Genomic DNA, 23,323 nt, shown 5'->3' with positions numbered 1-23,323 from the left:
CTCTCTCTCTCTCTCTCCCTTCCTCTCTCCTCCCTCCCTACCCCCTTCCTCCCTCCCTCCTTCCCTTGTCTGTGTTTGTCTGTGTTTGTGTGAGATACAGATGAAGGAAGGAGGTGTGGAGGGAGTGATGAGAGAGGAAGCAGAAGAGACACAGAGATAGACAGACACCATTCTGTGACCTGCCTCCTTCAGCTAGACTTCACCTAAAGTTTCAAGAACCTTCCAAAATAGTGCCATCAGATTGGGATCAAGTCCTTAACACATGAACTCTTAGAGAACATTTCATATTCACAGTCAAAACAGGAGAGAGGTAGAGGTGGGGTGTGTGCAGGAAGTGAAGGGAAGTACAAATGAAAACTGAGGAAAAATACATGAAGCTTGGGCAAGGGAGAAGGAAGAGGTTTTCAATTATTTTTTATTTTTGTATCTTATTCCAAGCTTCAAATTAATCCAGGTAAAAATAAATCAGAGAAACATGAAATATTTTTATTGTAGGACTAGAATTGATGTAACATTTATTTTGAAAATAAGATTAAAAAAAACAAGCCTTGCTGTTGTCTCTCATTCCTTTGTTTAAGTAAAGGTTCTAAGGAGACTACTTATTATGTATTATTATTTTCATACTTAAATTTTTAACTTCAAATACTTTTCTTTTGATTTTTATAGTTTAATTTTTGTATTTCTTTAAAATTTTGTATTAGTTTTGACCTATTAATATTGAAAGAAGTGGTACAAAAAATGGCAGGAATTGAAATTACAGAGGAGATGACAATGGAGCAGTTAGAAGCCATGACTGGTGGGGAGCAGCTAAAGGCTGAGGTAAGTAAGAACTTGATATTTCTGGCTTTGTCTTTCAAGGTGTCAATTATTCATGCTTAACCACAATTCAAAATTAAAGAGAAAAATATCCATAAGTAGATAAATTATAATATTTTACTTTGAGACCCATTTTATATAGAATAAAAATTTTTGCCCTTCTTCTTGCTCACTTTTGGCACATAAATTATCTTTTTGTCCATTGTATCCATACTATATGAGCTACTCTTTAGTCATATAATAGCCATCTTTGTTTTCATATTGGCTATGTGGATAGTAATCCTGGTTCTCAATTGGCTATATTGCAAAATGTTTATATTCAAGTAACCTTTGCTCAGATTTCCCAATTCTTCATCACTATGCCTGTGTTGTTTCATATTAAGAATGTCAGTGCAGTGTAGTAACATATTTGGAGAGTGACCATATTTATATAACTTTTATTGTATCGTTCAGATTGTTGTACTAATTGTTGTTGATATTTTTTTTCTTTTTACTTTTTTCTATTGGTTATTTTATTTAGTTACATTTCAAATGTTATCTCCCTCCCCAGTTTCCCCTCCACAAGCCTCCTACCCCACTCTACCTCCAGCTGCTTTTATGAGGGTGCTCCCCTACTTTCCCACCCACTCCTGCCTCCCCGCCCTAGCATTCTCCTACACTGGGGCATTGAGCCTTCACAGGACCAAGGGCCTCCCCTCCCATTGATGGCTGACTAGGCCATCCTCTGCTACATATGCTGGAGCCATGGGTCCCTCCATATGTATTCTTTGGTTGGTAGTTTAGTCCCTGGGAACTCTGGGGGGGGGTGGGGAGGTTCTAGTTGGTTGCTAATTTCTTACTGTGCTTAATTAAGCTTTGTCATGGATCTACAAAACATTATTTGCGTAGAGTTTCGTACCATCTACAGTTTTCATTTATCCACTATGAGTTGTAGAACATACCTGTCACAGATAAGTGGACAGTACTGTGTGTGTGATCATAGTATAGAATCTAAACAGTATCTAATTACCCAAAGCTTAATGTCAAAGCCATACATGTTCTCTTAAAACCACTGCTACCTTTTTTTAAGAGCTGTGAAACACTAGTAATTGGAACTTTAAAACATGCAAAAGTATAAAAGACAATAACTTATATTTGTACTGAAAAGATTTTCCTTGATATTTCCACTGGAATAAATCTAATTCAGTCTACTAAATCTTTTCACTGAATAAAACAATAATCCTTTGTGAGATTTTACCAAGTAGAAAATAGAAACAATGAGTTGCACAATTGAGCTACCATTAGCCAGATTATAATAAACAATAGTATCATTAAAGCAAATTTGTTAAGGAGAATGTTTATAGGTTATAGAAGTGCTTTATTTTAATTGATCTTGCTTTATATTAAGCCAGGCTTGTCTTCTTATTATTCTGTTTTTTAAGACAGAGTCCGTTGTAGTCACTTCAAGCTGGACTCAAACATTCAGTTGAGGATGGTCCTGAATTGGATTATAACTTCTAGCTCAGAAATATTTTAAAGATTATGCCTCAACTTTCTTGTGTATCTTTTCCCAGTGAGACAGCATGGAATACATTGCATATAGCAATAATTTTTGTTTTCTTTTATGCAGGGTGGTTATTTCGGCCAGATCAGAAACACTAAAAAGTCCTCTCAGAGGTTAAAAGATGCACTACTGGACCATGATCTTGCTCTTCCTCTCTGTTTGCTTATGGCACAACAGAGGAATGGGGTAATCTTTCAGGAGGGTGGAGAGAAACACTTGAAACTTGTGGGGAAACTCTATGACCAGGTAAGTAAAAGAAGCTTGGGTGTTGAGGAAAACTTTTTCTTTTAAATCTCAATAAAATAGAAATTGTGATGTCATTTGAAACATACCATTTGTACACATCATGTGGATGTCTGACACCTCTAATGTCAAATAGGCTTTCCTTAAATAGGGCCTCTATTTCTGTGCATACTATGCTATTTACAAGATAGGTATAGGAGATGTTATATATAAGTTTTTCAGTTAATGAGACATTCCATCATGAAAGGACATCATCAGATTGTTTGCCTTCCTTTTACTCTTTGGAAATTTGTAATTTTCATGGCACCACAGTAGATACTATGTCTTATTTCTCAGTAATAATATTGCTAATACGTAAAACCATTTTGTTGTCTAGTAATGTTTTTGTGCTTAATATTTTTTATCCTTTAAACAACGACAAAGTCTCTTGACTTCTCATTGCATGCACGCGCGCGCGCGCACTCACACACACACACACACACACACACACACACACAGTTTTATAGGATTTTAGGCGAGTGTTCTGAAAGGCTCTTGTTGACTGTCCTTGACTAGCAACTCAAAAGGTGGCTTTTCAACTTAGTGTTAAGTTTCTGTTTGATAGTCTATGGCTTTTAGGAGACTCTTGTCAACTCAGAGGGGAAATTTTCATTCACACTATATTTTAAGCACTGACATGTATTACGAGCATCTTTATGTAAATAATTGATAGTGTGATTCCTTGATTTTTTTTTTTGACATCTTCACTATTATTTTACCCTCCTCCCCTCTTCTGTATTTCCCTTCCTCCCCACTCCTGTATTAAAGATTCTCTTGTTTTCTCCATTGTCCCCTTCAAGTCAGCTGTCTCCTGTTATTTCCCTTTCCATTCTCCCCTCCACCCTAGTGTTCCCTTTGCACTTTTCTTGTTTCTATAGAAACTACAGTTTTTATAGTCATAGCTGAAGATGTAGTAGTAGGTTATAGATATGTATCACAGTGCTTAGAGCTCACATGTTTTCTTCTTTTGGAGTCCATATAGAAAAATATATTTGACCGATCACAAATATGTGAATATACAATCTTTGCTTTAATTTAGAATTTTTATTTGATACCTAGTAATTGTGTATGTTTATAGGGTACATTGTCATAATTCAGTCGATGTGTATAATGTGTAAATTACAAAATTGATAATTCCTATTTTCATCTTTTTAAACATTTACCATTCCTGTTGAGAAATATTGAACTCCTTTCTTCTCGATCTTTATATGACACAAATTGCTTTAAGCTGTAGCCAGTCTTATGTTGTCTGTATATCACCCGAGCTTACTTCTCCTATGTAAATGCACTGTGGTACTCCAGCTCCCGCATCTCTCTATTCCTTTCCAGTGACATTCTTAGCCTCTCATATCTACTCTTCTTTTTACTTTTGTGCTGTCAACATTTTTTTAGACTTTATATACAAGTGGGAATATGTGAAAATTATCTTTCTACCCCTTGTTTATTTCACTGAACATAGTGTTCTTCATTTCTGTCCCTGCCTAAACTATTGAAATTTGGATTCTTAATTGTCAATTAAAATTCTGTTAAAAAAAATATATATCTTAATCACTTGAGAAAGGTTTGTGTTGGTTTTGGAAAATGTTAACATCTGTTTTTGTTTTTGTTTTTGCTTTTTTTTAATTTAGTGTCATGACACCCTGGTACAGTTTGGTGGGTTTTTAGCATCAAATCTGAGTACAGAAGATTATATAAAACGAGTGCCTTCAATTGATGTGCTCTGTAATGAATTTCATACACCACACGATGCAGCATTTTTTCTGTCTAGGCCAATGTATGCACACCATATTTCGGTAAGTATGAATGTCTTCATTGGTGTTCAAGAGTAATTCTGAATGATTTACACAAATATTTGATTTTTAAATATACACTAATTGATAAATGCAGATTATTCTAATTTTCTATTACTATTCTTGTCTCAGCAGTAAACAGTGAAATGCTGTTTTACAGGACAGGCCTTCCTATTACTTTCCCCATAGTCAGTTCATAGAGAACCAGCATATTCTCCATTTTGTTAATCTGGATTCTAGACCTTCTGTTCTTTGTTTTTGTTTTTTTCCCTATACTGTTTGTGGGTTCCAGTCTTAATTTGTGGGGTGAAATCATTTAATTCTATACTGTGTGTGGTATTTACTCCAGTCATTGGTCCCTTCTCTTAAACTAAGTTTTCCTCTTTATTTCCTATAAAATTTCTGTTATATAGTGTGTAGCAGAAGTATATAGAAAGACATTAGGGAGAAATTTGACATTCATTTGATCATGTAATTGAGAATACTGTTAGTGTTTTCATATGAACAACTGCTTCAGTCTTACTTCATTTAATGACCACTTCACTGGCGTTATGCAGCAATTACTTTCCTGAATATTCTAGAGGGTTAATGGGAGCAAAAATGGATTTTGAACTTCTTTAAAATCTCGCATTCCAGAGAATTCATTGCTTATGTAGTTAATGTTTTACATTCTCACCCTAACCACATCAAAAAGTCTCATCCATAGAAACATAGGACCTGATTTCTTCAAGAACCTATGTAGAAGAAATGCTTTATCTAAGGAATTTCATATCATATTTTACTACTTTGAAACTGGACACCCTAATCAGTAATGAGTCCTAGCAAATGAATACCTGGTTGTCTGAAACACTCCTGGTCAAAAAAACGGAGCAGGTCATTCCTACTATGACATATCTTATGTGGGATGAAAGTGTTTTCTTTTAAGAAATATACAATCTAATCAAAGAAAAATGGCATTTTCTTCTCAGGGTTCAGGAATAAAGAAATATATTGTGGCATTTATATACTCTAGGCAATAATAAAGTGCTCCCAACCCACTTCATATAGGGCACATGTCTCTTTGGAAAGGGAATTCCTCAGCAGCCTAGGATGCAGTTGAATGGGTGTCCACACTGCTCTAACTTTGCTGCTTAGGTGAAGTCTTCAGTGAGCCTTTGATGAATAAGGGAGAATGTATAAGAAAGTGATGAGAGGGCTGGAGGTATGGTTTACAGAGAATACTATTTTCAAGATGGTTCCCAGCACCTATGGGGAGAGTGACAACATTATTCCAGCTCCAGGGGATCTGGTATCCTCTGACTTCCACAGGTACTCATATTACACCCCCCACAGAAACACACAGACACACAGACACAGGCACACACACACATGTGCACACACACACACAGAGAGAGAGAGAGAGAGAGAGAGAGAGAGAGAGAGAGAGAGAGAATATATCATTTTTTTAAATAGAGAGGAAATGGGGGGTTAACTGCAGATTCCCCTCAGGAAATTGGCTACTACAGGCCCTCAACCAAACACTGCTCAGATTCTTGGCCTGACAAAAGGCTTTTTGGACACAAATCAGTGGTGTTATACTATTGTCTGGTTGTTGGAAGATGCAAACTTAAGGGCTGGAGAGATGGTTCAGAGGTTAAGAGCACTGATTGCTCTTCCAGAAGTCCCAAGTTCAATTCCCAGCAACTGCATGGTAGCTCACAATCATCTTTAATGGGATCTGATGTCCTCTTCTGGTGTGTCTGAAGATAGCTACAGTGTATTCATATAGGTTAAATAAATAAATCTTTAAAAAAATTTAAAAATGGTATAAACTTAGGTATTAGTATAATTTAAGAGAAGGAAAATTAGCATTGTAGATGAAGAATAACCATCTTTTTGATTAAGCTTAGGTTTCTGACTAGATACTAGTAGCAGGCCTACAAACTAGATTCATAGATTGAAGACCAGAGAGTTGGGAAGATTGGTATTATTGGTGCTATTATTCAGTTTTCTCATAACTATAACTTAATTTTCACTTATAATTATTGAGACTCAAATCTTGAAACAGATCTAAAGAAGGTTTTCCTTGCTCTAGCTATTATAGACTTTTCCCATTCAGGTAATTAGCTTGTCATAGGCTGGTAATTCCAGCAGTGTTTTATCTCATGCCTGGTAGAGCATTAGCAGATGTCATTTCACTCATCTAGATTCATATTAGTTACCTTCAGCAAAATCTATTTTTTAAATTTAAAATCCTTTTCACCCTTGTTCTTAGTCTCTGATAGAATTGGTATGCTTTCCTGTAGCTAACATTTTTGTAGCTTTATCAGTTCTATAGTTTCAGTAGTTATCAGCCTGTTCTCTAGCATGGCTATCAAAATAAATAAACAGTCCTATTTCTAGAATAATTTCAAGATTCCTGGATTTTGCTTGATATAACATTGAATGTAGTAGATTGTACACTTTCAGTTTAGTTAGCTTGGATGAAGCCCAGTCAGTGTCAAGGCAGCTGAGACTATTACCAATCAGTGCAGAACTCAGAACCTTTGACTGATGATCATCTTGTTATATACTTAGCATAGACTGATTTATTTCAATGCTTTTTCTAATACAAAGAAGCAGCTGGTTGCAAGACTTCTCTTAGATTCAACTTAAGGATCATGCCTGTTTTCTTGGGAAGAGGTCTCTCGTCATAAAATGGCTGAGAGACATGAGATAGTGTATTAATTTTCTTTGTTGCATTTGGAAATAGTTATGTCAGTATCACTGCACTAATAGATTCATTTTTACCTTATGTAACTGAAACTATAGTTTTCCCTCAATTCTCTTTCTAATTAGGACAAGGCAGTCAGGACAAAGAAACTGTAACATCAGTTCTCACATGGTTTCAATTTAATTTACTGCAGGTACTTATGGAAAATTTTATTTGGCTTGGCAGTAGGCTAAATAAAAATTGCTCTGTCTGGAATGTTGTCATTTTCAGCATTGAAGCCTTGCATTCTGGGACCTCTAAGTCTGTGGCAAAACTGGACATTTAGTTTCTGAGGTAGTCGTCTCAGTGTCTTTTTATAACCTTTCTTAGTGGCAGTCCAACTTACTGACACATGCCCTATTGGAGATAGTAGGTCAACTTTTATTGACAAAAAAACTAGTTAAGAACATGAAATTAAGGATTGGAACAGATTTCAGAGGTAATTTATCTTAGAATAAGTGCTTTTGGTAAGAAACTAGAATTGCCATGATCATTTTGTACAAATATATATGATATGTTTTAACTTTTTATCTGCAGTCAAAATACGATGAACTTAAAAAATCAGAAAAGGGAAGTAAGCAGCAACATAAAGTCCATAAATACATTACATCATGTGAGATGGTGATGGCGCCTGTCCACGAAGCAGTGGTCTCCTTACATGTTTCCAAAGTCTGGGATGACATCAGCCCTCAGTTCTATGCTACATTTTGGTCATTGACAATGTATGACCTTGCAGTTCCACATACCAGCTATGAAAGAGAAGTCAATAAACTTAAAGTCCAGATGAAAGCGATTGATGACAATCAGGAAATGGTAGGTTTTAATGTAGCAATGCAAGTATAGTTGTGTCATTTATGCAGTATTAGCCATACTTTGTAATTATTTTAGTTTAAGATTCTTGATTCTTCCATCTTGTTCCTCTATAATATTTTAGGGCTATTTAATGGTAACATCTCAGTGGTTGGGGTAGGATCTTAGGAAATGGTTAGAAATCATGATTAAGGAATAAAAGGCATGTATGTCTTTTCTACTGAATACTGCCATAGCAACCTAATGTTATTTGTGTGGCTTGTGTTTCAAGAGGAGTAGGAATTCCCAAAGGATTATTATTATCATCCATAATATGTATATGTATATGTATGCATAATCCAGCAAACACAGCGAGTAGTGTGGGGTTTAAGAAGACCTCCTTTACTCTACTTGATATATTTAAAAAGTCAGGTTGGTAAAAAAAAATTAGGCAGGTACTGAAAGTTGGGTAGAATAATAAATATGATATAATTAAAGAACTAAATTTAAATACCTCAGCTGTGAAATAACAGGTGTAAAAATGGAACTTTAAAAAGATTATGAGAGTAATATGAAGAGTGATTTTGATAAGGGGGGGGTGTTATTTAGTCTGAGGTTAGAGACCAGCTAGGTACGTGTCATTTAGAGTACTTCGGTATGAGGTATTGAGAATATAGGCATATGGCTTTTAAACAAGTAGGCTGTAGAATGAAGGAAAGCTAAAGATAACCTAATTTTTGCCTCAGATGTATACTACCACAGTTAGGAAGGTAACCTGTTCAGAAGGTGTATGAGGACTCTGTGATACTGATTTGGATATGCTGAATGGAAAGAAAGTAGTACATTCAGGCATATCTCCTGTGCAATCATGCTTCAGTAATCATTTTATACATGAAAGGAGACAATACAGTTAGAATAGTATCTGACTTTACTTTGTAGCCTCCAAATAAAAAGAAAAAAGAAAAGGAGCGTTGCACAGCCCTTCAGGACAAGCTCCTTGAAGAAGAAAAGAAGCAGATGGAACATGTTCAAAGAGTACTTCAGAGGCTGAAACTAGAAAAAGACAACTGGCTTTTAGCAAGTAAGTTCTTGGGATCGACTATTTCTGCTGCTGCTAAATTGCAAAAGTGAACATTTCTAACTTTGGCAGTGTTCAAGTGATTATGCACATATTCTGCTTTTGTTACTCATTACCACAGAATCAACCTCATGCATTCACTGAAGTGACTGATGACAGTTTGCTAGCGAAATTAAATTAGTTTGTGAAAAGATAATACTAATAGCTTAGGATTTAAATTTTTTTTGTACAGGATCATAGTATAGATATTATATATCTATAATATGAACATTATAGATAAATGTCCACAGAGTAGTGATAGGAATCTTTATCACTTTTTATCACTTCATTTGTGGTTTTGTAACATTGTGTACACTACAGTTAAAATGTTGTCATGTTTGGTAGCCTTCAGGCACTTTAGGGAGAAGATAACTGCTTAATATGTTCTTTTATTTTTAGAGTCTACCAAAAACGAGACCATCACAAAATTTTTACAGCTGTGTATATTTCCTCGATGCATTTTTTCTGCAATTGATGCTGTTTATTGTGCTCGTTTTGTTGAATTGGTACATCAACAGAAAACTCCAAATTTTTCCACACTTCTTTGCTATGATCGAGTAAGTTCTTATCACAACCTTAAAAAAAATTCCACATAAACATAGCTAAGTACTATAAACTCTAGAGGCGTTATGTATACAGTGAATAACATGATCTTAAAAGCCAAGTTTGTCCCTTGGTCTTGTAAACTTTATATGACCCAGCACAGGGGAAGGCCAGGGCCAAGGAGTGGGTGGGTAGGGGAGCAGGGGCGCAGGGGGGGCAGTATAGGGAACTTTCGGGATAGCATTTGAAATGTAAATAAAGAAAATAATAATAAATTAAAAAAAAGAATTACAAAAAAAAGAAAAAGCCAAGTTTGTGACCTTGAATCCTAACTCTACTTCTTTTAAACTATATGTCTTAGTTAGGGTTCTCATTGCTGTAAAGAGATACCATGACCAAGGCAAGTCTTATAAGGACAACATTTCATTGGGGCTGACTTAGAGGTTCAGAGGTTCAGTCCATTATCACCATGGTAGGAACATGGCAGCATGCAGGCAAGCATGGTATAAGGGGTAGGGGGAACTGAGTTCTATTATCTTGATCTGAAGACTCCTAGGGGAAGACTGACTTCTAGGAAGCTAGGAGGAGGGTCTCACACCTACTCCAACAGGGTGACACCTCCTATTAGTACCACTTCCTGGGCCAAACATATTCAAACCACCACACTATATCTTTCACAAGGTATTTAACCTCTCTGTGCCTCAGTTTTCTTATCTATAAAAAGGGACTTGCTTTGTAAGATTCATCTGAGGGTTAAATGTGTTACTATATATAAGAACTCTCTGAAATGGTATCTGTTGCACTCAAGGTTAACCTATTCACTCAGGCTTTGAATTTAATAAACTTATAACTTCATTAGTGGGGCCTTTCTATATTCTTTAATTTTTACTCCTCAAAATAAAACTAAAACAACCTTCTACCCAAATAAAAGCCTTTATACATTTATACCACATGAAAGTAGGGAAATTCTTTAGTGTCATATTCATGGATTTTCCATCTTGTATTTTTTCTTACATTACCATTATTTGTGGGTTTAAAATGTGTATTATAGTTTGTCTGCTGCATATTTCTAAATTTTATCACCTTTACCTTTGCCTACCTTTGCCTATTCAGACTCAGTCATGAATGACTTAAGTCTCCAAGAAGCACTATGTAATAAAATGATAATAATAGCCTTTTCTCTTATTATTATAAATTAGATTTCTTCATAAAAACACACTTGGATTCTTTATGATTGCTATTTTTTTTACAGAATCTAGAATTGCCAAAAAATAAAATCTCTGCAGGTGTGAATATAATAGGAGAAAGTACTTTTTTTTTTACTAAAATTATCTGTATATTGTGATATGCTTTAATATACTTTTTAATATTTTCAGTTAATTTGATTTTTTTTTCGAACATTTTTCCTCTAGGTTTTTTCTGACATAATTTACACAGTTGCAAGCTGCACTGAAAACGAAGCTAGTCGGTATGGGAGATTTCTTTGCTGTATGTTAGAGACGGTGACCAGGTGGCATAGTGATAGAGCCACATATGAAAAGGTATATAATTAATAAATATGTTTACATTTTACTTGTGTATATAATTACTGCTTCAGATTGGTCAGTTTTAAAAGAATTTAAGATTTAGCTATAAAGTGATACTTAAAATCACAATATATTATAAAAAGTATGTTTTTTATTCTATTTCAACTTGATATTTCAAGTTATAATCATTGGATAAGCTGAATCTTTCTTTTACATAAGAGTCACTGATCTGGTCTTATTCTCAAATTCTGTGGGATGAATTTTACCTCTAAAAATGAGAAACTTATTTTTCTTAGGAATGTGGAAACTATCCAGGATTCCTTACCATATTACGGGCAACTGGATTTGATGGTGGAAATAAAGCTGATCAGTTAGATTATGAAAATTTTCGACACGTTGTTCACAAATGGCATTACAAACTAACCAAGGTAAAATATACTGGATATTTTTCAAAGATATTTTTTCTCTTCAAACCTGTATTTTATGATAATTGTTCTTTCAACATCTGTTATAGGCATCGGTACATTGCCTTGAGACAGGCGAATATACTCACATCAGGAATATATTGATTGTACTAACAAAAATACTTCCTTGGTACCCAAAAGTTTTGAATCTGGGTCAGGCTTTGGAGAGAAGAGTGAATAAAATATGCCAAGAAGAAAAAGAGAAGAGGCCAGATCTTTATGCATTGGCTATGGGGTAACACAATTATATTTTAATGTAACTTATGACACTAGATTACCGAAGGATTCTGAAGATGTGAAAATGTTTTACAATGTTGAAGTCTTATCTTCTGCTTTACTTCAGGAGATTATGGGAGATTATGCGATCATGTTCCCACAGGCTGGTGAGAGTTGTCACTTCTGATTATCAACTTCCGGTCTATACTGGATGATAGTTTCAAAGAAATATATTTCTTGAAGGGGGGAGATACAATTTTTTATAGTTCTCACATCTTGAGTAACAAAAAGAAAAAGGCTCTCTAGTTAAAGAATTAGTTTAATTTGAAAGAATGACTAAGTTTTTAGAACACTCTAAAGACCTTGAGGAATATACTGAAAACTGGTACTTTATTTTCTAGAACCAAGTAGTAGAGTGAATAATTTGCTAATTTTATTTGATTAAATCCCATATTTATGTTTTTTTTGATTTGTGTATGTGTATTTAAACACTTTGTGCGACTTTCAGCTACTCGGGGCAGTTGAAAAGTAGAAAGTCACACATGATACCTGAAAATGAATTTCATCATAAGGATCCTCCTCCAAGGAATGCTGTTGCCAGTGTACAAAATGGGCCTGGTGGTGGGACTTCTTCATCATCTATAGGAAGTGCATCTAAATCAGATGAAAGCGGTGCTGAGGAGACTGGTACGCTTGTTTGTAGACACTTCTAAATAATGTATTGAAATATTTTATCACATGATAATTACAATGCTAGCCTCATATTGCATTTTATTCCCTAGTTTTGAGTATGTAACTATTAAGAATTAATCAGCCTCCTGGGCCTTCCTAATTATCCACAAATCATTTTGCTGTGAAGTCAGAGTTTGTATTTAGAGTTAGCTAACAAAAACCTTGTTTTTATTTCAGATAAATCAAGGGAGAGATCTCAGTGTGGTACAAAAGCTGTTAATAAGGCTTCTAGTACCACACCAAAGGGGAATTCAAGCAATGGAAATAGTGGCTCTAACAGGTATGAACACTGTGCCGTATGTTACAATTCTAAACCCTCTCGTGTGTGTGTGTGTGTGTGTGTGTGTGTGTGTGTGTGTGTGTGTGTATACCATTCATGTATATGTTAAGTAGTTGTGCATGGTTGCCACAGTGTGTGTGGAGGTTTAATATCAGATGTTACTCCACACCTTGTACCTTGTTTGAAATTGGATCCCCTTTGCTGCATATACTAGGCTAGCTAGCCTGTAGACTTTCAGAGGTTCTCTTTTCTCTGCCTTCCATTCTACTATAGGAGCACTGGGATTACAGATGAGGTCTAATGTGCTTGTCTTTATGTGGGTTCTGAGGAGTTGAGCTTGCTTTATTATACTTGCATGGCAAGTACTTTACAAACATAGCCATCTTCCTAACTCCAGAGTTCTCTCCTTTAAAAAATTACCTTGTAAGTGAGCATACAGAGTAATTTTGGCATTTCCATATATATATATATATATATATATATATCTCATTATACTTCATTCTAATTTGCCCTTACCCCTGTGACCTCCCTTGTTCCCACTGTCTCTTGCTAGTCTCGGTCTTCTTTCCAAATAATCTCCTTTCTGCTCTGTTTTGTTATGTTTTGTTTTTTAGACAGGGTTTCTCTGTGTAGCCCTGGCTGTCCTGGAACTCACTCTGTAGACTAGGCTGGCCTACGAACTCAGAAATCTGCCTGCCTCTGCCTCCGAAGTGCTGGGATTAAAGGCATGTGCCACCACGCCCAGCTTCCTTTCTGTGCTTAAATGACATATGTATTCTATTATCTTCCTTTCTGCATCTTGTTCCTCTTTTATAAAAGAGAACTGTTTTTCTTTCTTGGTTCCTTTTCTACTTTCATAATGTATATGGTATTTACATATTTACATATAGGTTTTTGAGCCTTTCTAATTTCAAGTACTGTAAAGATTTCCAGGTGAATCCATTTCCATCAAATGCCATCATTTCAGTTTTCAGTTTGGTTGCATTTCATTTTGTATGTATCCCATACTTTCTTTGTCCACGAATCTGTTAATAGATAAGTAGGTTGGCCCCATTTCTTATGAATAGTGCAGCAATTAACAAAAATGTGAGTATCTCCATGTTATGTTGAATTAGAGACCTTTGGGTGTACCCCCAGGAATGGAACAGCTGAGATATTAGTTTTTGAGACACTTGTATATACACTGACTTCTATAGTGGTTGTATGAGTTAACATTTCCACTAGCAAGTTATAAGTGTAACGTTTTACCCACATTCTCACCAATTTTTTTCTTGTTTATTCTCTTGACGAGAGCTATTCTGACTGGTTAGAAGCAGTTTTAATTTTTATTTCTCAGATGGCTAAGATGTTGAACAATTTTTAAAAGTATTTATTGGGCATTTATATTAATTTTATGAGCTATTTATGAGTTCATTACTAGCCTGTTTATTAGGTGAATTTTGGAGAATTATTTGCAATTCTTATTTCTAACTATCACTCTCCTGAGACATAATTTGCCAAGCTTTCCCTCTCAGTTTGCATGCTGTCTATTCACTCTGATGATTGTTTCCTTAGCTGTGTAGAAGCTTAATTTCAACTCTAACATTGAGGTGTTTGATCTTTGAATTGATTTTGAGCAGAATGAGTACTAGAGATCTAGTTTCATTGTTTTACATAGCAGTATTCTGCTTTCCTAATGCTGTCTGTTATATATACTGCCCTTTTTCCAATCTATGTTTTGATACTTCTTTTGAAAATTAGGTTAGTGTAGCTGTGCACATTTATTTCTTGCTTCTATATTCTATTCCAGTGATCTCCACTTATCCATGTTTGTTCCTGTTCCACTACCATGCTATCTTTGTCCCTATGGATCACTGGTATAATTTGGGATCAGGTATTGAGATACCTCCCAGCATTACCTTTTCTGCTGAGTATTGCTTTGGCCATTCCAGGTCTTTAGTATTTTCTTTTCAGTTTTAGGTGTTTGCATGTGTACTTGTTTGTACACATTATTTTTTTTTAAGTTTATTTTCATGGTCCAGTCAGTTTTGCTGTTTAAAATTTGGTTAGTATTAAAAATATATTTTTTTCTATACAGTATATTCCGATTCTGATTTCCCCTCCCCAACTCCTCTTAGTTCTTCTTCACCTCCCTACTCACCCAAATCTATGTCCTTTCTTACTCATTACAAAACAAATAGGCATCTAAAAAATTAATAATGCTGAAATAAGATAAAATTAAAGCAATATAAGTTGAATAGGACAGTATCTTCTTCAGTTAATTTCTTTTTAATTCTCGTTTTATTAGTCTTTTATTTCCTCAGGACAATTCCTAAGTATTTTGTGTTTTGTAAAGTTATTGTGGATGATTTCTTCCTCAACAATTTAATGTTTAATAAATAGAGCTTTTAATTCTCATGTTACTTTGTAGCCTGTTAATTTGTTTAATGTGTTTATTAGATATAAGGATTTTCTGGTGTTGTCTTCTGGGTCTTTTAAGGATAGGATCATGTTACATTTTAAATAGATATGGTTTGAAGTTTTTCTTTCCTATTATCTCTTTCACTTCGTTTCCTTGTTTACTGCTCTAGCTAATATTTTGAGCACTATATTAAATGGGTTGAGTCTGATTTTGCCTAAAGTGCTTTTGAAGGTATTTCTAGTACCCTTAGGTTTTTTTTTTTTTTTAATTCATGGAGGGATGTTTTTATCAAAGTGTTTCTCTGCAGTTATTGGCATAATCTTGTGATTTCTAATCCTGAGTCTGTCTATCTTGAAACATTCTTTCATGCCTGGAATGAATTGAGTTTGGTTATGGTCCATGATTTTAATGTGTTCTTGAGTTCTGTTTACAAGATTTTAAGAATTTTCGCATCTTGAGCTAGAGAGAGAGCTCTGCAAGGTTAAGAACACCGACTGCTTTCCCATAGGACCTGGGTTCAGTTCCCAGAACCCATGTGACAGCTAACAATCATTTGTAACTCTAGTTCTCAGGGATCTGATACCTTCTTCTGGCCACTGTGGGCATCAGGCATTTATGTCATACACAGGCATACATACATGCAAGGAAACATACATTCACATATAATAAATGAAACATGAAAGTTTTTTTAAAGATTTATTTATTTATTTTATGTATATGAGTACACCATTGCTCTCTTCAGACACACCAGAAGAAGGCATCAGATCCCATTACAGATGGCTGCGAGCCTCCATGTAGTTGCTGAGAATTGAATTTAGGACCTGGAAGAGCAATTGGTACTCTTAACTGCTGAGCCATCTCTCCAGCCCAAATGTTTTTTTCTTTTATCTTTTTTCTTTTTTTTAATGTATTAGGTGAATTGTCCATAGTTTTGTTCTTTTACTGTGTATTTATTCAATTTGGGTATATGGGTAATATTGACTTTGTAGAATGAGTTTGGTAGCTGTCCTAATTAGGGTTTTACTGCTGTGAACAGACACCATGACCAAGGCAACTCTTACTATAAGGACAACATTTAATTGGGGCTAGCTTACAGGTTCAGAGGTTCAGTCCATTATCATCAAGGGGAAAACAGGGCAGAATCCAGGCAGGCACAGTGCAGGAGGAACTGAGAGTTCTACATATTCATTTGAAGGCTGCTTGTGGAATCCAGGCAGCCCATGTCCACAGTCACACACTTTTTTCCAATGAGGCCACGCCCACTCCAGCAAGGCCACATCTCCAAATAGTTTCACTCCCTGGGCCCAGCATATTCAAACCACTGCAGGAGTCTTGTGTCTGTCTGTCTGTCTGTCTGTCTGTCTGTCTGTCTGTCTCTCTTAGATATTTTCTTTATTTTCATTTCAAATGCTATCCCGAAAGTTCCCTATACCCTCCCGCCCCGCTCCCCTACCCACTCACTCCCACTTCTTGGCCCTGACCTTCCCCTGTGCTGGGACATATAAAGTTTGCAAGACCAAGGGGCCTCTCCTCCCAATGATGGCTGATTAGGCCATCTTCTGCTACATATGCAGCTAGAGACACGAGCTCTGGGGATGCTGGTTAGTTCATATTGTTGTTCCACCTGTAGGGTTGCAGACCCCTTCAGTTCCTTGGGTACTTTCTCTAGCTCCTCCATTGGGGGCCCTGTGTTCCATCCAATAGCTGACTGTGAGCATCCACGGAACACTTTGAGGATCTTTGGCATTGACACTTTTAGTCAATCTGAATGGTTCTGGCCTTCTCTTCTGTCTTGTTGCTTGTTATGGATCTATTTAAATTGCTTGTATTCCCTTGACTTAATTCTGATTGATTGATTGATTTTGTGTGTGTGTGTGTGTGTGTGTAAATTTTACCCATTTTTTTCTAGATTTTCGAGTTTTCTTCCTTGATGATACTGGATATCATTGGAATTAACAATAAATTCACCCTTTTCATCTCTAATGTTTATTAGCTTGAGTCTTCTGTTTTGACTAGTTTGCTTAGACCTTTACTATTTTTTTTATTTTTTTTCAAAGAACTAAGTCTTTGGTTGATTTTCTATATTGTTCTTTTAGTCTCTGTTTCAATAATTTCTTCCCTGATCTCAATTATTTCTTGTTATTGGCTGCTTTGTGATTTGCTTTGTTCTTGTTTTTTTAAGACATCATTAGACTATTTCAGACTTCTGATTTTTTTTTTATGTAAGCTTTTATAGTTAGAATTGCCTTAGTTGTATTTGAAGTAGTATAGTATGTTGTGCTTTAATTTTCATTTGATTCTTGGGATTTTAAAAGTTTCTCCTTGATTTCAACCACCCAGTGGTCAGTCATGAGTGTGGTTTTCAGTCTCCAAGTACTTGTGTAGTTTCTCTTGCTATTGATTTCTCTTATAGTCTACTATGATTTAATGAGATAGAAAAATTCATTTCAGTTCTGCATTTCTTAAGACATACTTGTGATCAGAATAATGTCTCTTTTAGAAAGCATGCTATTGGCTGCTGGGAAGGATGTGCATTCAGTTTCTGATGGGTAAAAAATTCTCCAGATTATCTGTAAAGTCCATTTGCTCTTTGGTGTAGTTTAACTTTGCAGTTTCTTTGTTGATTTTTAGTCTGAATGGCTATCTAAAGTTGACATTGGAATGTCAAAATGATCCACTATTACTATATCAACACCTGTGTGACTGTTTATGAACATTAATGTTTATTTTTATGAAATTCACAGGTCTAACATTCAGTGCATATGTTTTTTGATTGTTACATATTCTTTTTTAAGATTCATTTTATTTTATGTATATGAGTACACTATAGCTGTATTCAGACACATCAAAAGAGGACATCAGATTCTATTACAGATGGTTGTGAGCCACCATGTGGTTGCTGGGATTTGAACTCATGACCTTCAGAAGAGCAGTCAGTGCTCTTAACCACTGAGCCACTTCTCCAGCCCAACTGTTACATATTCTTGAAATATTCATATATAGCTACATTATTTAACTGTTATCAAAATGTTGGATTCTACTTTGTTAGCTACTGGAAGAGCTATGGCAGCTTGATTTTGGCTTATACTCGGAGTGACCTCTATCTTTTGAGGCTCACTCTGTAGATATCTGTAGCAGTTATACATGTTTCTTCTTAACAACAAAATAATTGTATCTAATCCAGTCAGCCACACTGCCTTTCTTTATTGGTAAGTTGAGGTCCCTACTTCTAAGGCTACATCTTCCTCATTTAGTCATACAGAGTGACAGAATGAGATTCCTGTCTATTGTTCACCCATCTGCTATTGGTGTCATTTCTTTTCACTGATATCTGAAAGTAGATTTGAGGGTAATGAGTGTTATCACTGGAGTAAAACTCATTCCCTTCCCCCTTTTCTATCCCTCTCCCCCTCCTCTGTGTGTGTGTGTGTGTGTGTGTGTGTGTGTGTGTGTGTGTGTATGTGTATTAAACTGTGAATAGAGTTTACTTTTTACTTGGGCTCATCACCTACCATTTTACCTGGAAGTCTCCTGGATTCTTCTTCGTGGACTTCATTATCCATGAGTGGAATGGTAGATGGTAGTAATTCAGCAGTACAATAGTCATGTATGCTAGACTTTGAAGTTTTGCTTACTCCTATTTTTATTTATTTATTATGATTATAGTTTACATAATTATGTTTTGTTTAACAGCCTTATTTCTCCTGTAGAGATATAGGATATTCAGGGAAATACAAATGGTGAAGGTTTGGGAAGTTTTAGGATACAGTTCTTGTTGTAGACAATTTGAATAAGACTTACTAATTTAAGAAAAGCTTATAGTAATTTTGAAAGTGGTCAGTACAGCAGAACAGTCTGTTTACTGATAGTGCCTTTAATTGGTTTGCAGGATATGATTTTGGTCATTATTTTGTTATCCTCAAAGTTTATATGTAAAATGAAGAATTACTGACTTATCCTAAAGCCCATATTTATCTTTCTGAAGATTCCTCTTAGTTTCATGGAATTTTTTAAGTCATTGAAAGCCCTTTCTGATTTTTTTATTTGCTAATTTGTTTGTCTGTCTGCTTGCTTGCATGTCAACATAGGGTTTCTCTGTGTACAGGCACGGCTGGCCTGGAGCTTACTCTCTATGCCAGGCTGCCTTCAAATTCACAGAGCTCCACCTGCTTCTACCTCCCAAGTGGGGGATTAAAGGCATGCACCACCACTCTTGGCTCACTTATGATTTTAAATATGGAATATATTTGCTGATTATTTTTTTTAAAAAAAGTATTTTTTTTTTATTCTTAAGCAACAAAGCTGTTAAGGAAAATGACAAAGAAAAAGTAAAAGAGAAAGAAAAAGAGAAAAAGGAGAAGACTCCAGCTACAACTCCAGAGGCCAGGGCACTTGGTAAAGATAGTAAAGAAAAACCGAAGGAAGAGCGGCCAAATAAAGAAGACAAAGCAAGAGAGACAAAGGAAAGAACACCTAAATCTGATAAAGAGAAAGAGAAGTTCAAGAAGGAAGAAAAAGCTAAAGATGAGAAATTCAAGACCACCGTCCCCATCGTAGAATCAAAATCGACTCAAGAAAGGGAAAGAGAGAAGGAGCCATCCAGAGAAAGAGATGTAGCAAAGGAAATGAAGTCAAAGGAAAATGTTAAAGGAGGAGAAAAAACACCAGTTTCAGGGTCCTTGAAGTCACCTGTTCCCAGATCAGATATCTCGGAGCCTGACAGGGGCAAGTGTAACTTTTTATAATTGTTTACTTTTTGGACCTAATTATGCTTGTTGGTTATCTCTGTGTCTTGTTATGGTAGTGATTTTGTTACTGCAACAAATACTTGGTCTTAAAAGTTGTTAATTTTTTGAAGTATTTGGAATGACTAGACATATACCTTATTCTGACTATTTCTTTTTGTCCAAACAGAACAAAAACGCCGCAAAATTGATACTCATCCTTCTCCATCACATTCCTCCACAGTAAAGGTTAGTATAGCCTGAGGAAGGCAGCATCCGTATTAGGCTCACCTGTTTGGAATACCAATGTCCTGACTTCCTTCAAGTCTTGTGCCAAGTATTCACTGGAGCCACTGGAGGTTTTATATTGCATTAGAAAATGAAATTTTTCTGTATTGGTGGACTGATTTTTCCTATTGAGTATTTTTCTTATAAAAATGTTAAAACTTCAAGGACCTAGCACTAATTTTATTGTGTTTCAAAGTGCAAGAGAAATTTTACCCAGAAGTGCCTCACTGCTTTAAGCAGTCCTTTTTGGAGTGCAATGGTAGCTACAAGCAAATGAATCTTTTCAGCAGAATGAAGCTATTTTTCGGCATAAATGTTGAAGATTATATAGCACTGAAGACTTCCTGAATGATACAGGATAAACAAGATACCTCTGAATTTACCAAGCCTCTTGATGAGCATCATACCGATGTGCCTTCTAAGAAGGAGTCTTGAAAGGAGTTCCATTTTAAAGTCTCCTTGGTGATCAGTTCTCCTGTAGTTGTGTTTATTCAGTGAGCATGCAGCTTCTGTTGTATCTTCCCTTGGAGGTTTGTTTATACCCATTGGGTTCCCAACAAGTTGAACCTTGCGTTACGATAAGAGCAGATGTGGCATCCAGTCCTACCACCCAGCAAAGAGAAACCCCAGGCATTCAACTGCAGCACAATATCGTGGGTGTAGCCTTCTTGAAGACTCAGGGTAGCCATTCCTTGCTCCATATTTAATTTTAATTCTAAAGTCATCTAATTTCATGGAATCTTTGAATTTGCAGTACGTTGAACTTTAAAAACTGTAAGTTAATTAATTCTTCATCCAGAGCACTGTGGTGGAATACTGTAATTGGTTTCTTTTTCTTTTTAATTTTTTTTCCTTGTGAGAGGCACGAGATTGAATAATCATGGTACATTTGCAACAAAATATTGATTGCTGTTTTATAGAATATTTTTTTCTTCTAATGCCACTGAATTTTCTAGCCAGAATAAAATGTTTATATTTATTGGAGTTGTAAATGAATAAAATTTGAACTCTTTTAATTAGAGGATAACTATAAAAATATTAGTTATTTTTCCCATGGTGACCTCTACTGTTTTCAACTTTGGTAGAGAAAAATGTTTTGCCTTTTTATAGCCTCTTAATTATTTAAAGCTTAATATGAAATATGTGGCATCTACTTTTATTTTTTTTTAATTTTCAATCAAAACAAAATTTTATTTTTTTAATATTTAATACTTATAATTTTTTAACTTTACAATTCCATTATATGGTTTTGATTTTTGTTTTGATTGCTAATATTCATATTGATAGTGATTTCCTGGAATTTATCCTCACAAGAAATAGCTGGTTTGTTTCCAGGTTACAGACATACTTCCCAAAGTTCCTCTGGGTTCTGAGAACTATGCCAGCTCACCTGTCATCTCCATTCATTTTCTACAGGACAGTCTCATCGATCTCAAGGACTCTTCAGCAAAGGTTTGAGTCTTTTAAAATCATGCCTAAGTAAACCAGAAATTGCTAAGTTCCTTTATTAAGTAGGGGCCACCACCCTAGTAAACTTTGTATGCTAGGATTGGTGAGAGAAAGCACTAGTTTATATAGAATTACCTTTAAAGATTTTGACCACAAACAAACACAGATGACAATCGGCCATATAGACACATTGTTATATGTGTGATAGGGCAATATTTTTATATATTCTTTCTTGCTGTACAATGTATTTTTCTTTTATGATTTAGATTTAGAAAAAGGAGAATTTTGCTGGTTTATTTGGGATGGGTGGTAGATAGACTTTCATAGTTTCACAGAGCAAACTTTCCAGTTTTATTGCTTTGTTTATAGATAACTCAGAAGAACAAAAAAGTAATTTGCTGCATTCATAGAACTTTTAAAAACTCAATCCATAAATTTCTTTATATCTCCCTCTGCTGAAGTATCCTTTCAGTAGCTATGGCATAATACCAAGAGATAGAGTAAATATAAAATAATCATTCTCCTGGAAGGAAGTACTCAACTTGTTGGTTATGTTTATATGTCAGTATTAATTCTCACCTTTTTACACTATTCTCCTGGGTATTCAGATTCTTAGAAACAGTGTGCAGTTTGTGTATTTTATTATGGAGTTCATTTCAGTATTATACTTGAATTTTCTATTAACCATGTCATTTTGTCTTACTATGAAATCTGTATCCTCTTTACTTTGGTTTTTCTACTTTATGTTTTCTACTTATGCTAAGTATGATTCTTATAGATTAAATGGAATTTTGAAATGTCTGGATTCTGGGCAAACATTTACTAATTATTAGTGGTTAAAATAGCCTTAGTGCCTATGTTGGCACTATGGCATTGTTTTTAAGATAAACTCTTATCTGAAAGCTTATATACTTTAAAAAAATGTACTTTTTATCTTTTTACTATGCTAAACGACTAGTAGTTCATTTTAAACTAAAACCTTTTTATTTGCTATCATAATGATGTACTGCAGTATAGTAGGTCTTTGCAGCCAGTTTGGGATTGCATTTGATAGTCTTAACCAGTAGCTTGTGTGGGTTATTTTTTATCCATGGGCTTGCAGTAGTTTTAATTTGTTAGTATTTATTAAGGCATATGTTGAAATGGTTTGAAACCTGATGTTAAGGTTAACTAGATTTTCTTGTTAGTGATGAAGATTACGATTTCTTGCATTTGTTGTGAAGATTGTTTTGTCAGTTTTCCATGTCTAGATGATATATATTTGCCTCACCTCATGCTTATAACAGTATTATGAATTAAATAGGGCAGATGATAGTGTCTTTTTGACAAATGAGAGACTGAGCTATTCCCAGTGGCTTTATTCCCAGTAGCATACAATTTGTCATTACTGAAAATGTGAGTTAAAATTAAGGTTTCTTGGTTCTTAGCATCAATTTAATAATAGCTGCTAAAGTTTTCTTAGCTCTTCTAGTGTGTTTATATTACTTTTTGAATGTGGTGTTTCAGGTCAATTTTCCTATATTTTTGTACAAGTTTTTTGTGGGTACTTGAAATTCAATAGATTATTCCACATGGAATCAGAAAGTTTAAAAATCCTCTCCTCCTCCTCCTCCTCCTCCTCCTCCTCCTCCT

At 35.1% G+C, this 23,323-nt stretch overlaps 1 protein-coding gene across 2 annotated transcripts in view; it reads left to right on the top strand.

The window, feature by feature from the left end:
- Window positions 1-23,323, top strand: part of Thoc2 (THO complex 2) — a 114,539-nt gene that overhangs the window by 76,107 nt on the left and 15,109 nt on the right. The window contains exons 20-33 of one of the 2 annotated variants that reach the window (XM_021188685.1): window positions 702-819; window positions 2,426-2,605; window positions 4,270-4,434; window positions 7,700-7,975; window positions 8,891-9,032; window positions 9,468-9,625; window positions 11,024-11,152; window positions 11,434-11,565; window positions 11,652-11,836; window positions 12,326-12,504; window positions 12,727-12,829; window positions 19,525-19,955; window positions 20,145-20,203; window positions 21,659-21,694. In XM_021188685.1, the coding sequence (XP_021044344.1) occupies window positions 702-819; window positions 2,426-2,605; window positions 4,270-4,434; window positions 7,700-7,975; window positions 8,891-9,032; window positions 9,468-9,625; window positions 11,024-11,152; window positions 11,434-11,565; window positions 11,652-11,836; window positions 12,326-12,504; window positions 12,727-12,829; window positions 19,525-19,955; window positions 20,145-20,203; window positions 21,659-21,694 (2,293 nt within the window). Of the gene's footprint in view, window positions 1-701; window positions 820-2,425; window positions 2,606-4,269; window positions 4,435-7,699; window positions 7,976-8,890; window positions 9,033-9,467; window positions 9,626-11,023; window positions 11,153-11,433; window positions 11,566-11,651; window positions 11,837-12,325; window positions 12,505-12,726; window positions 12,830-19,524; window positions 19,956-20,144; window positions 20,204-21,577; window positions 21,695-23,323 lie in introns of both variants that reach the window. The other variant, XM_029534030.1, reaches the window with a different exon arrangement.

This window comes from Mus pahari, chromosome X (genome assembly GCF_900095145.1).
Source record: "Mus pahari chromosome X, PAHARI_EIJ_v1.1, whole genome shotgun sequence".
NCBI lineage: Eukaryota > Metazoa > Chordata > Mammalia > Rodentia > Muridae > Mus > Mus pahari.
The sequence above is the reverse complement of the archived record's forward strand: the minus strand, read 5'-3'. Positions and strand labels throughout refer to the sequence as shown.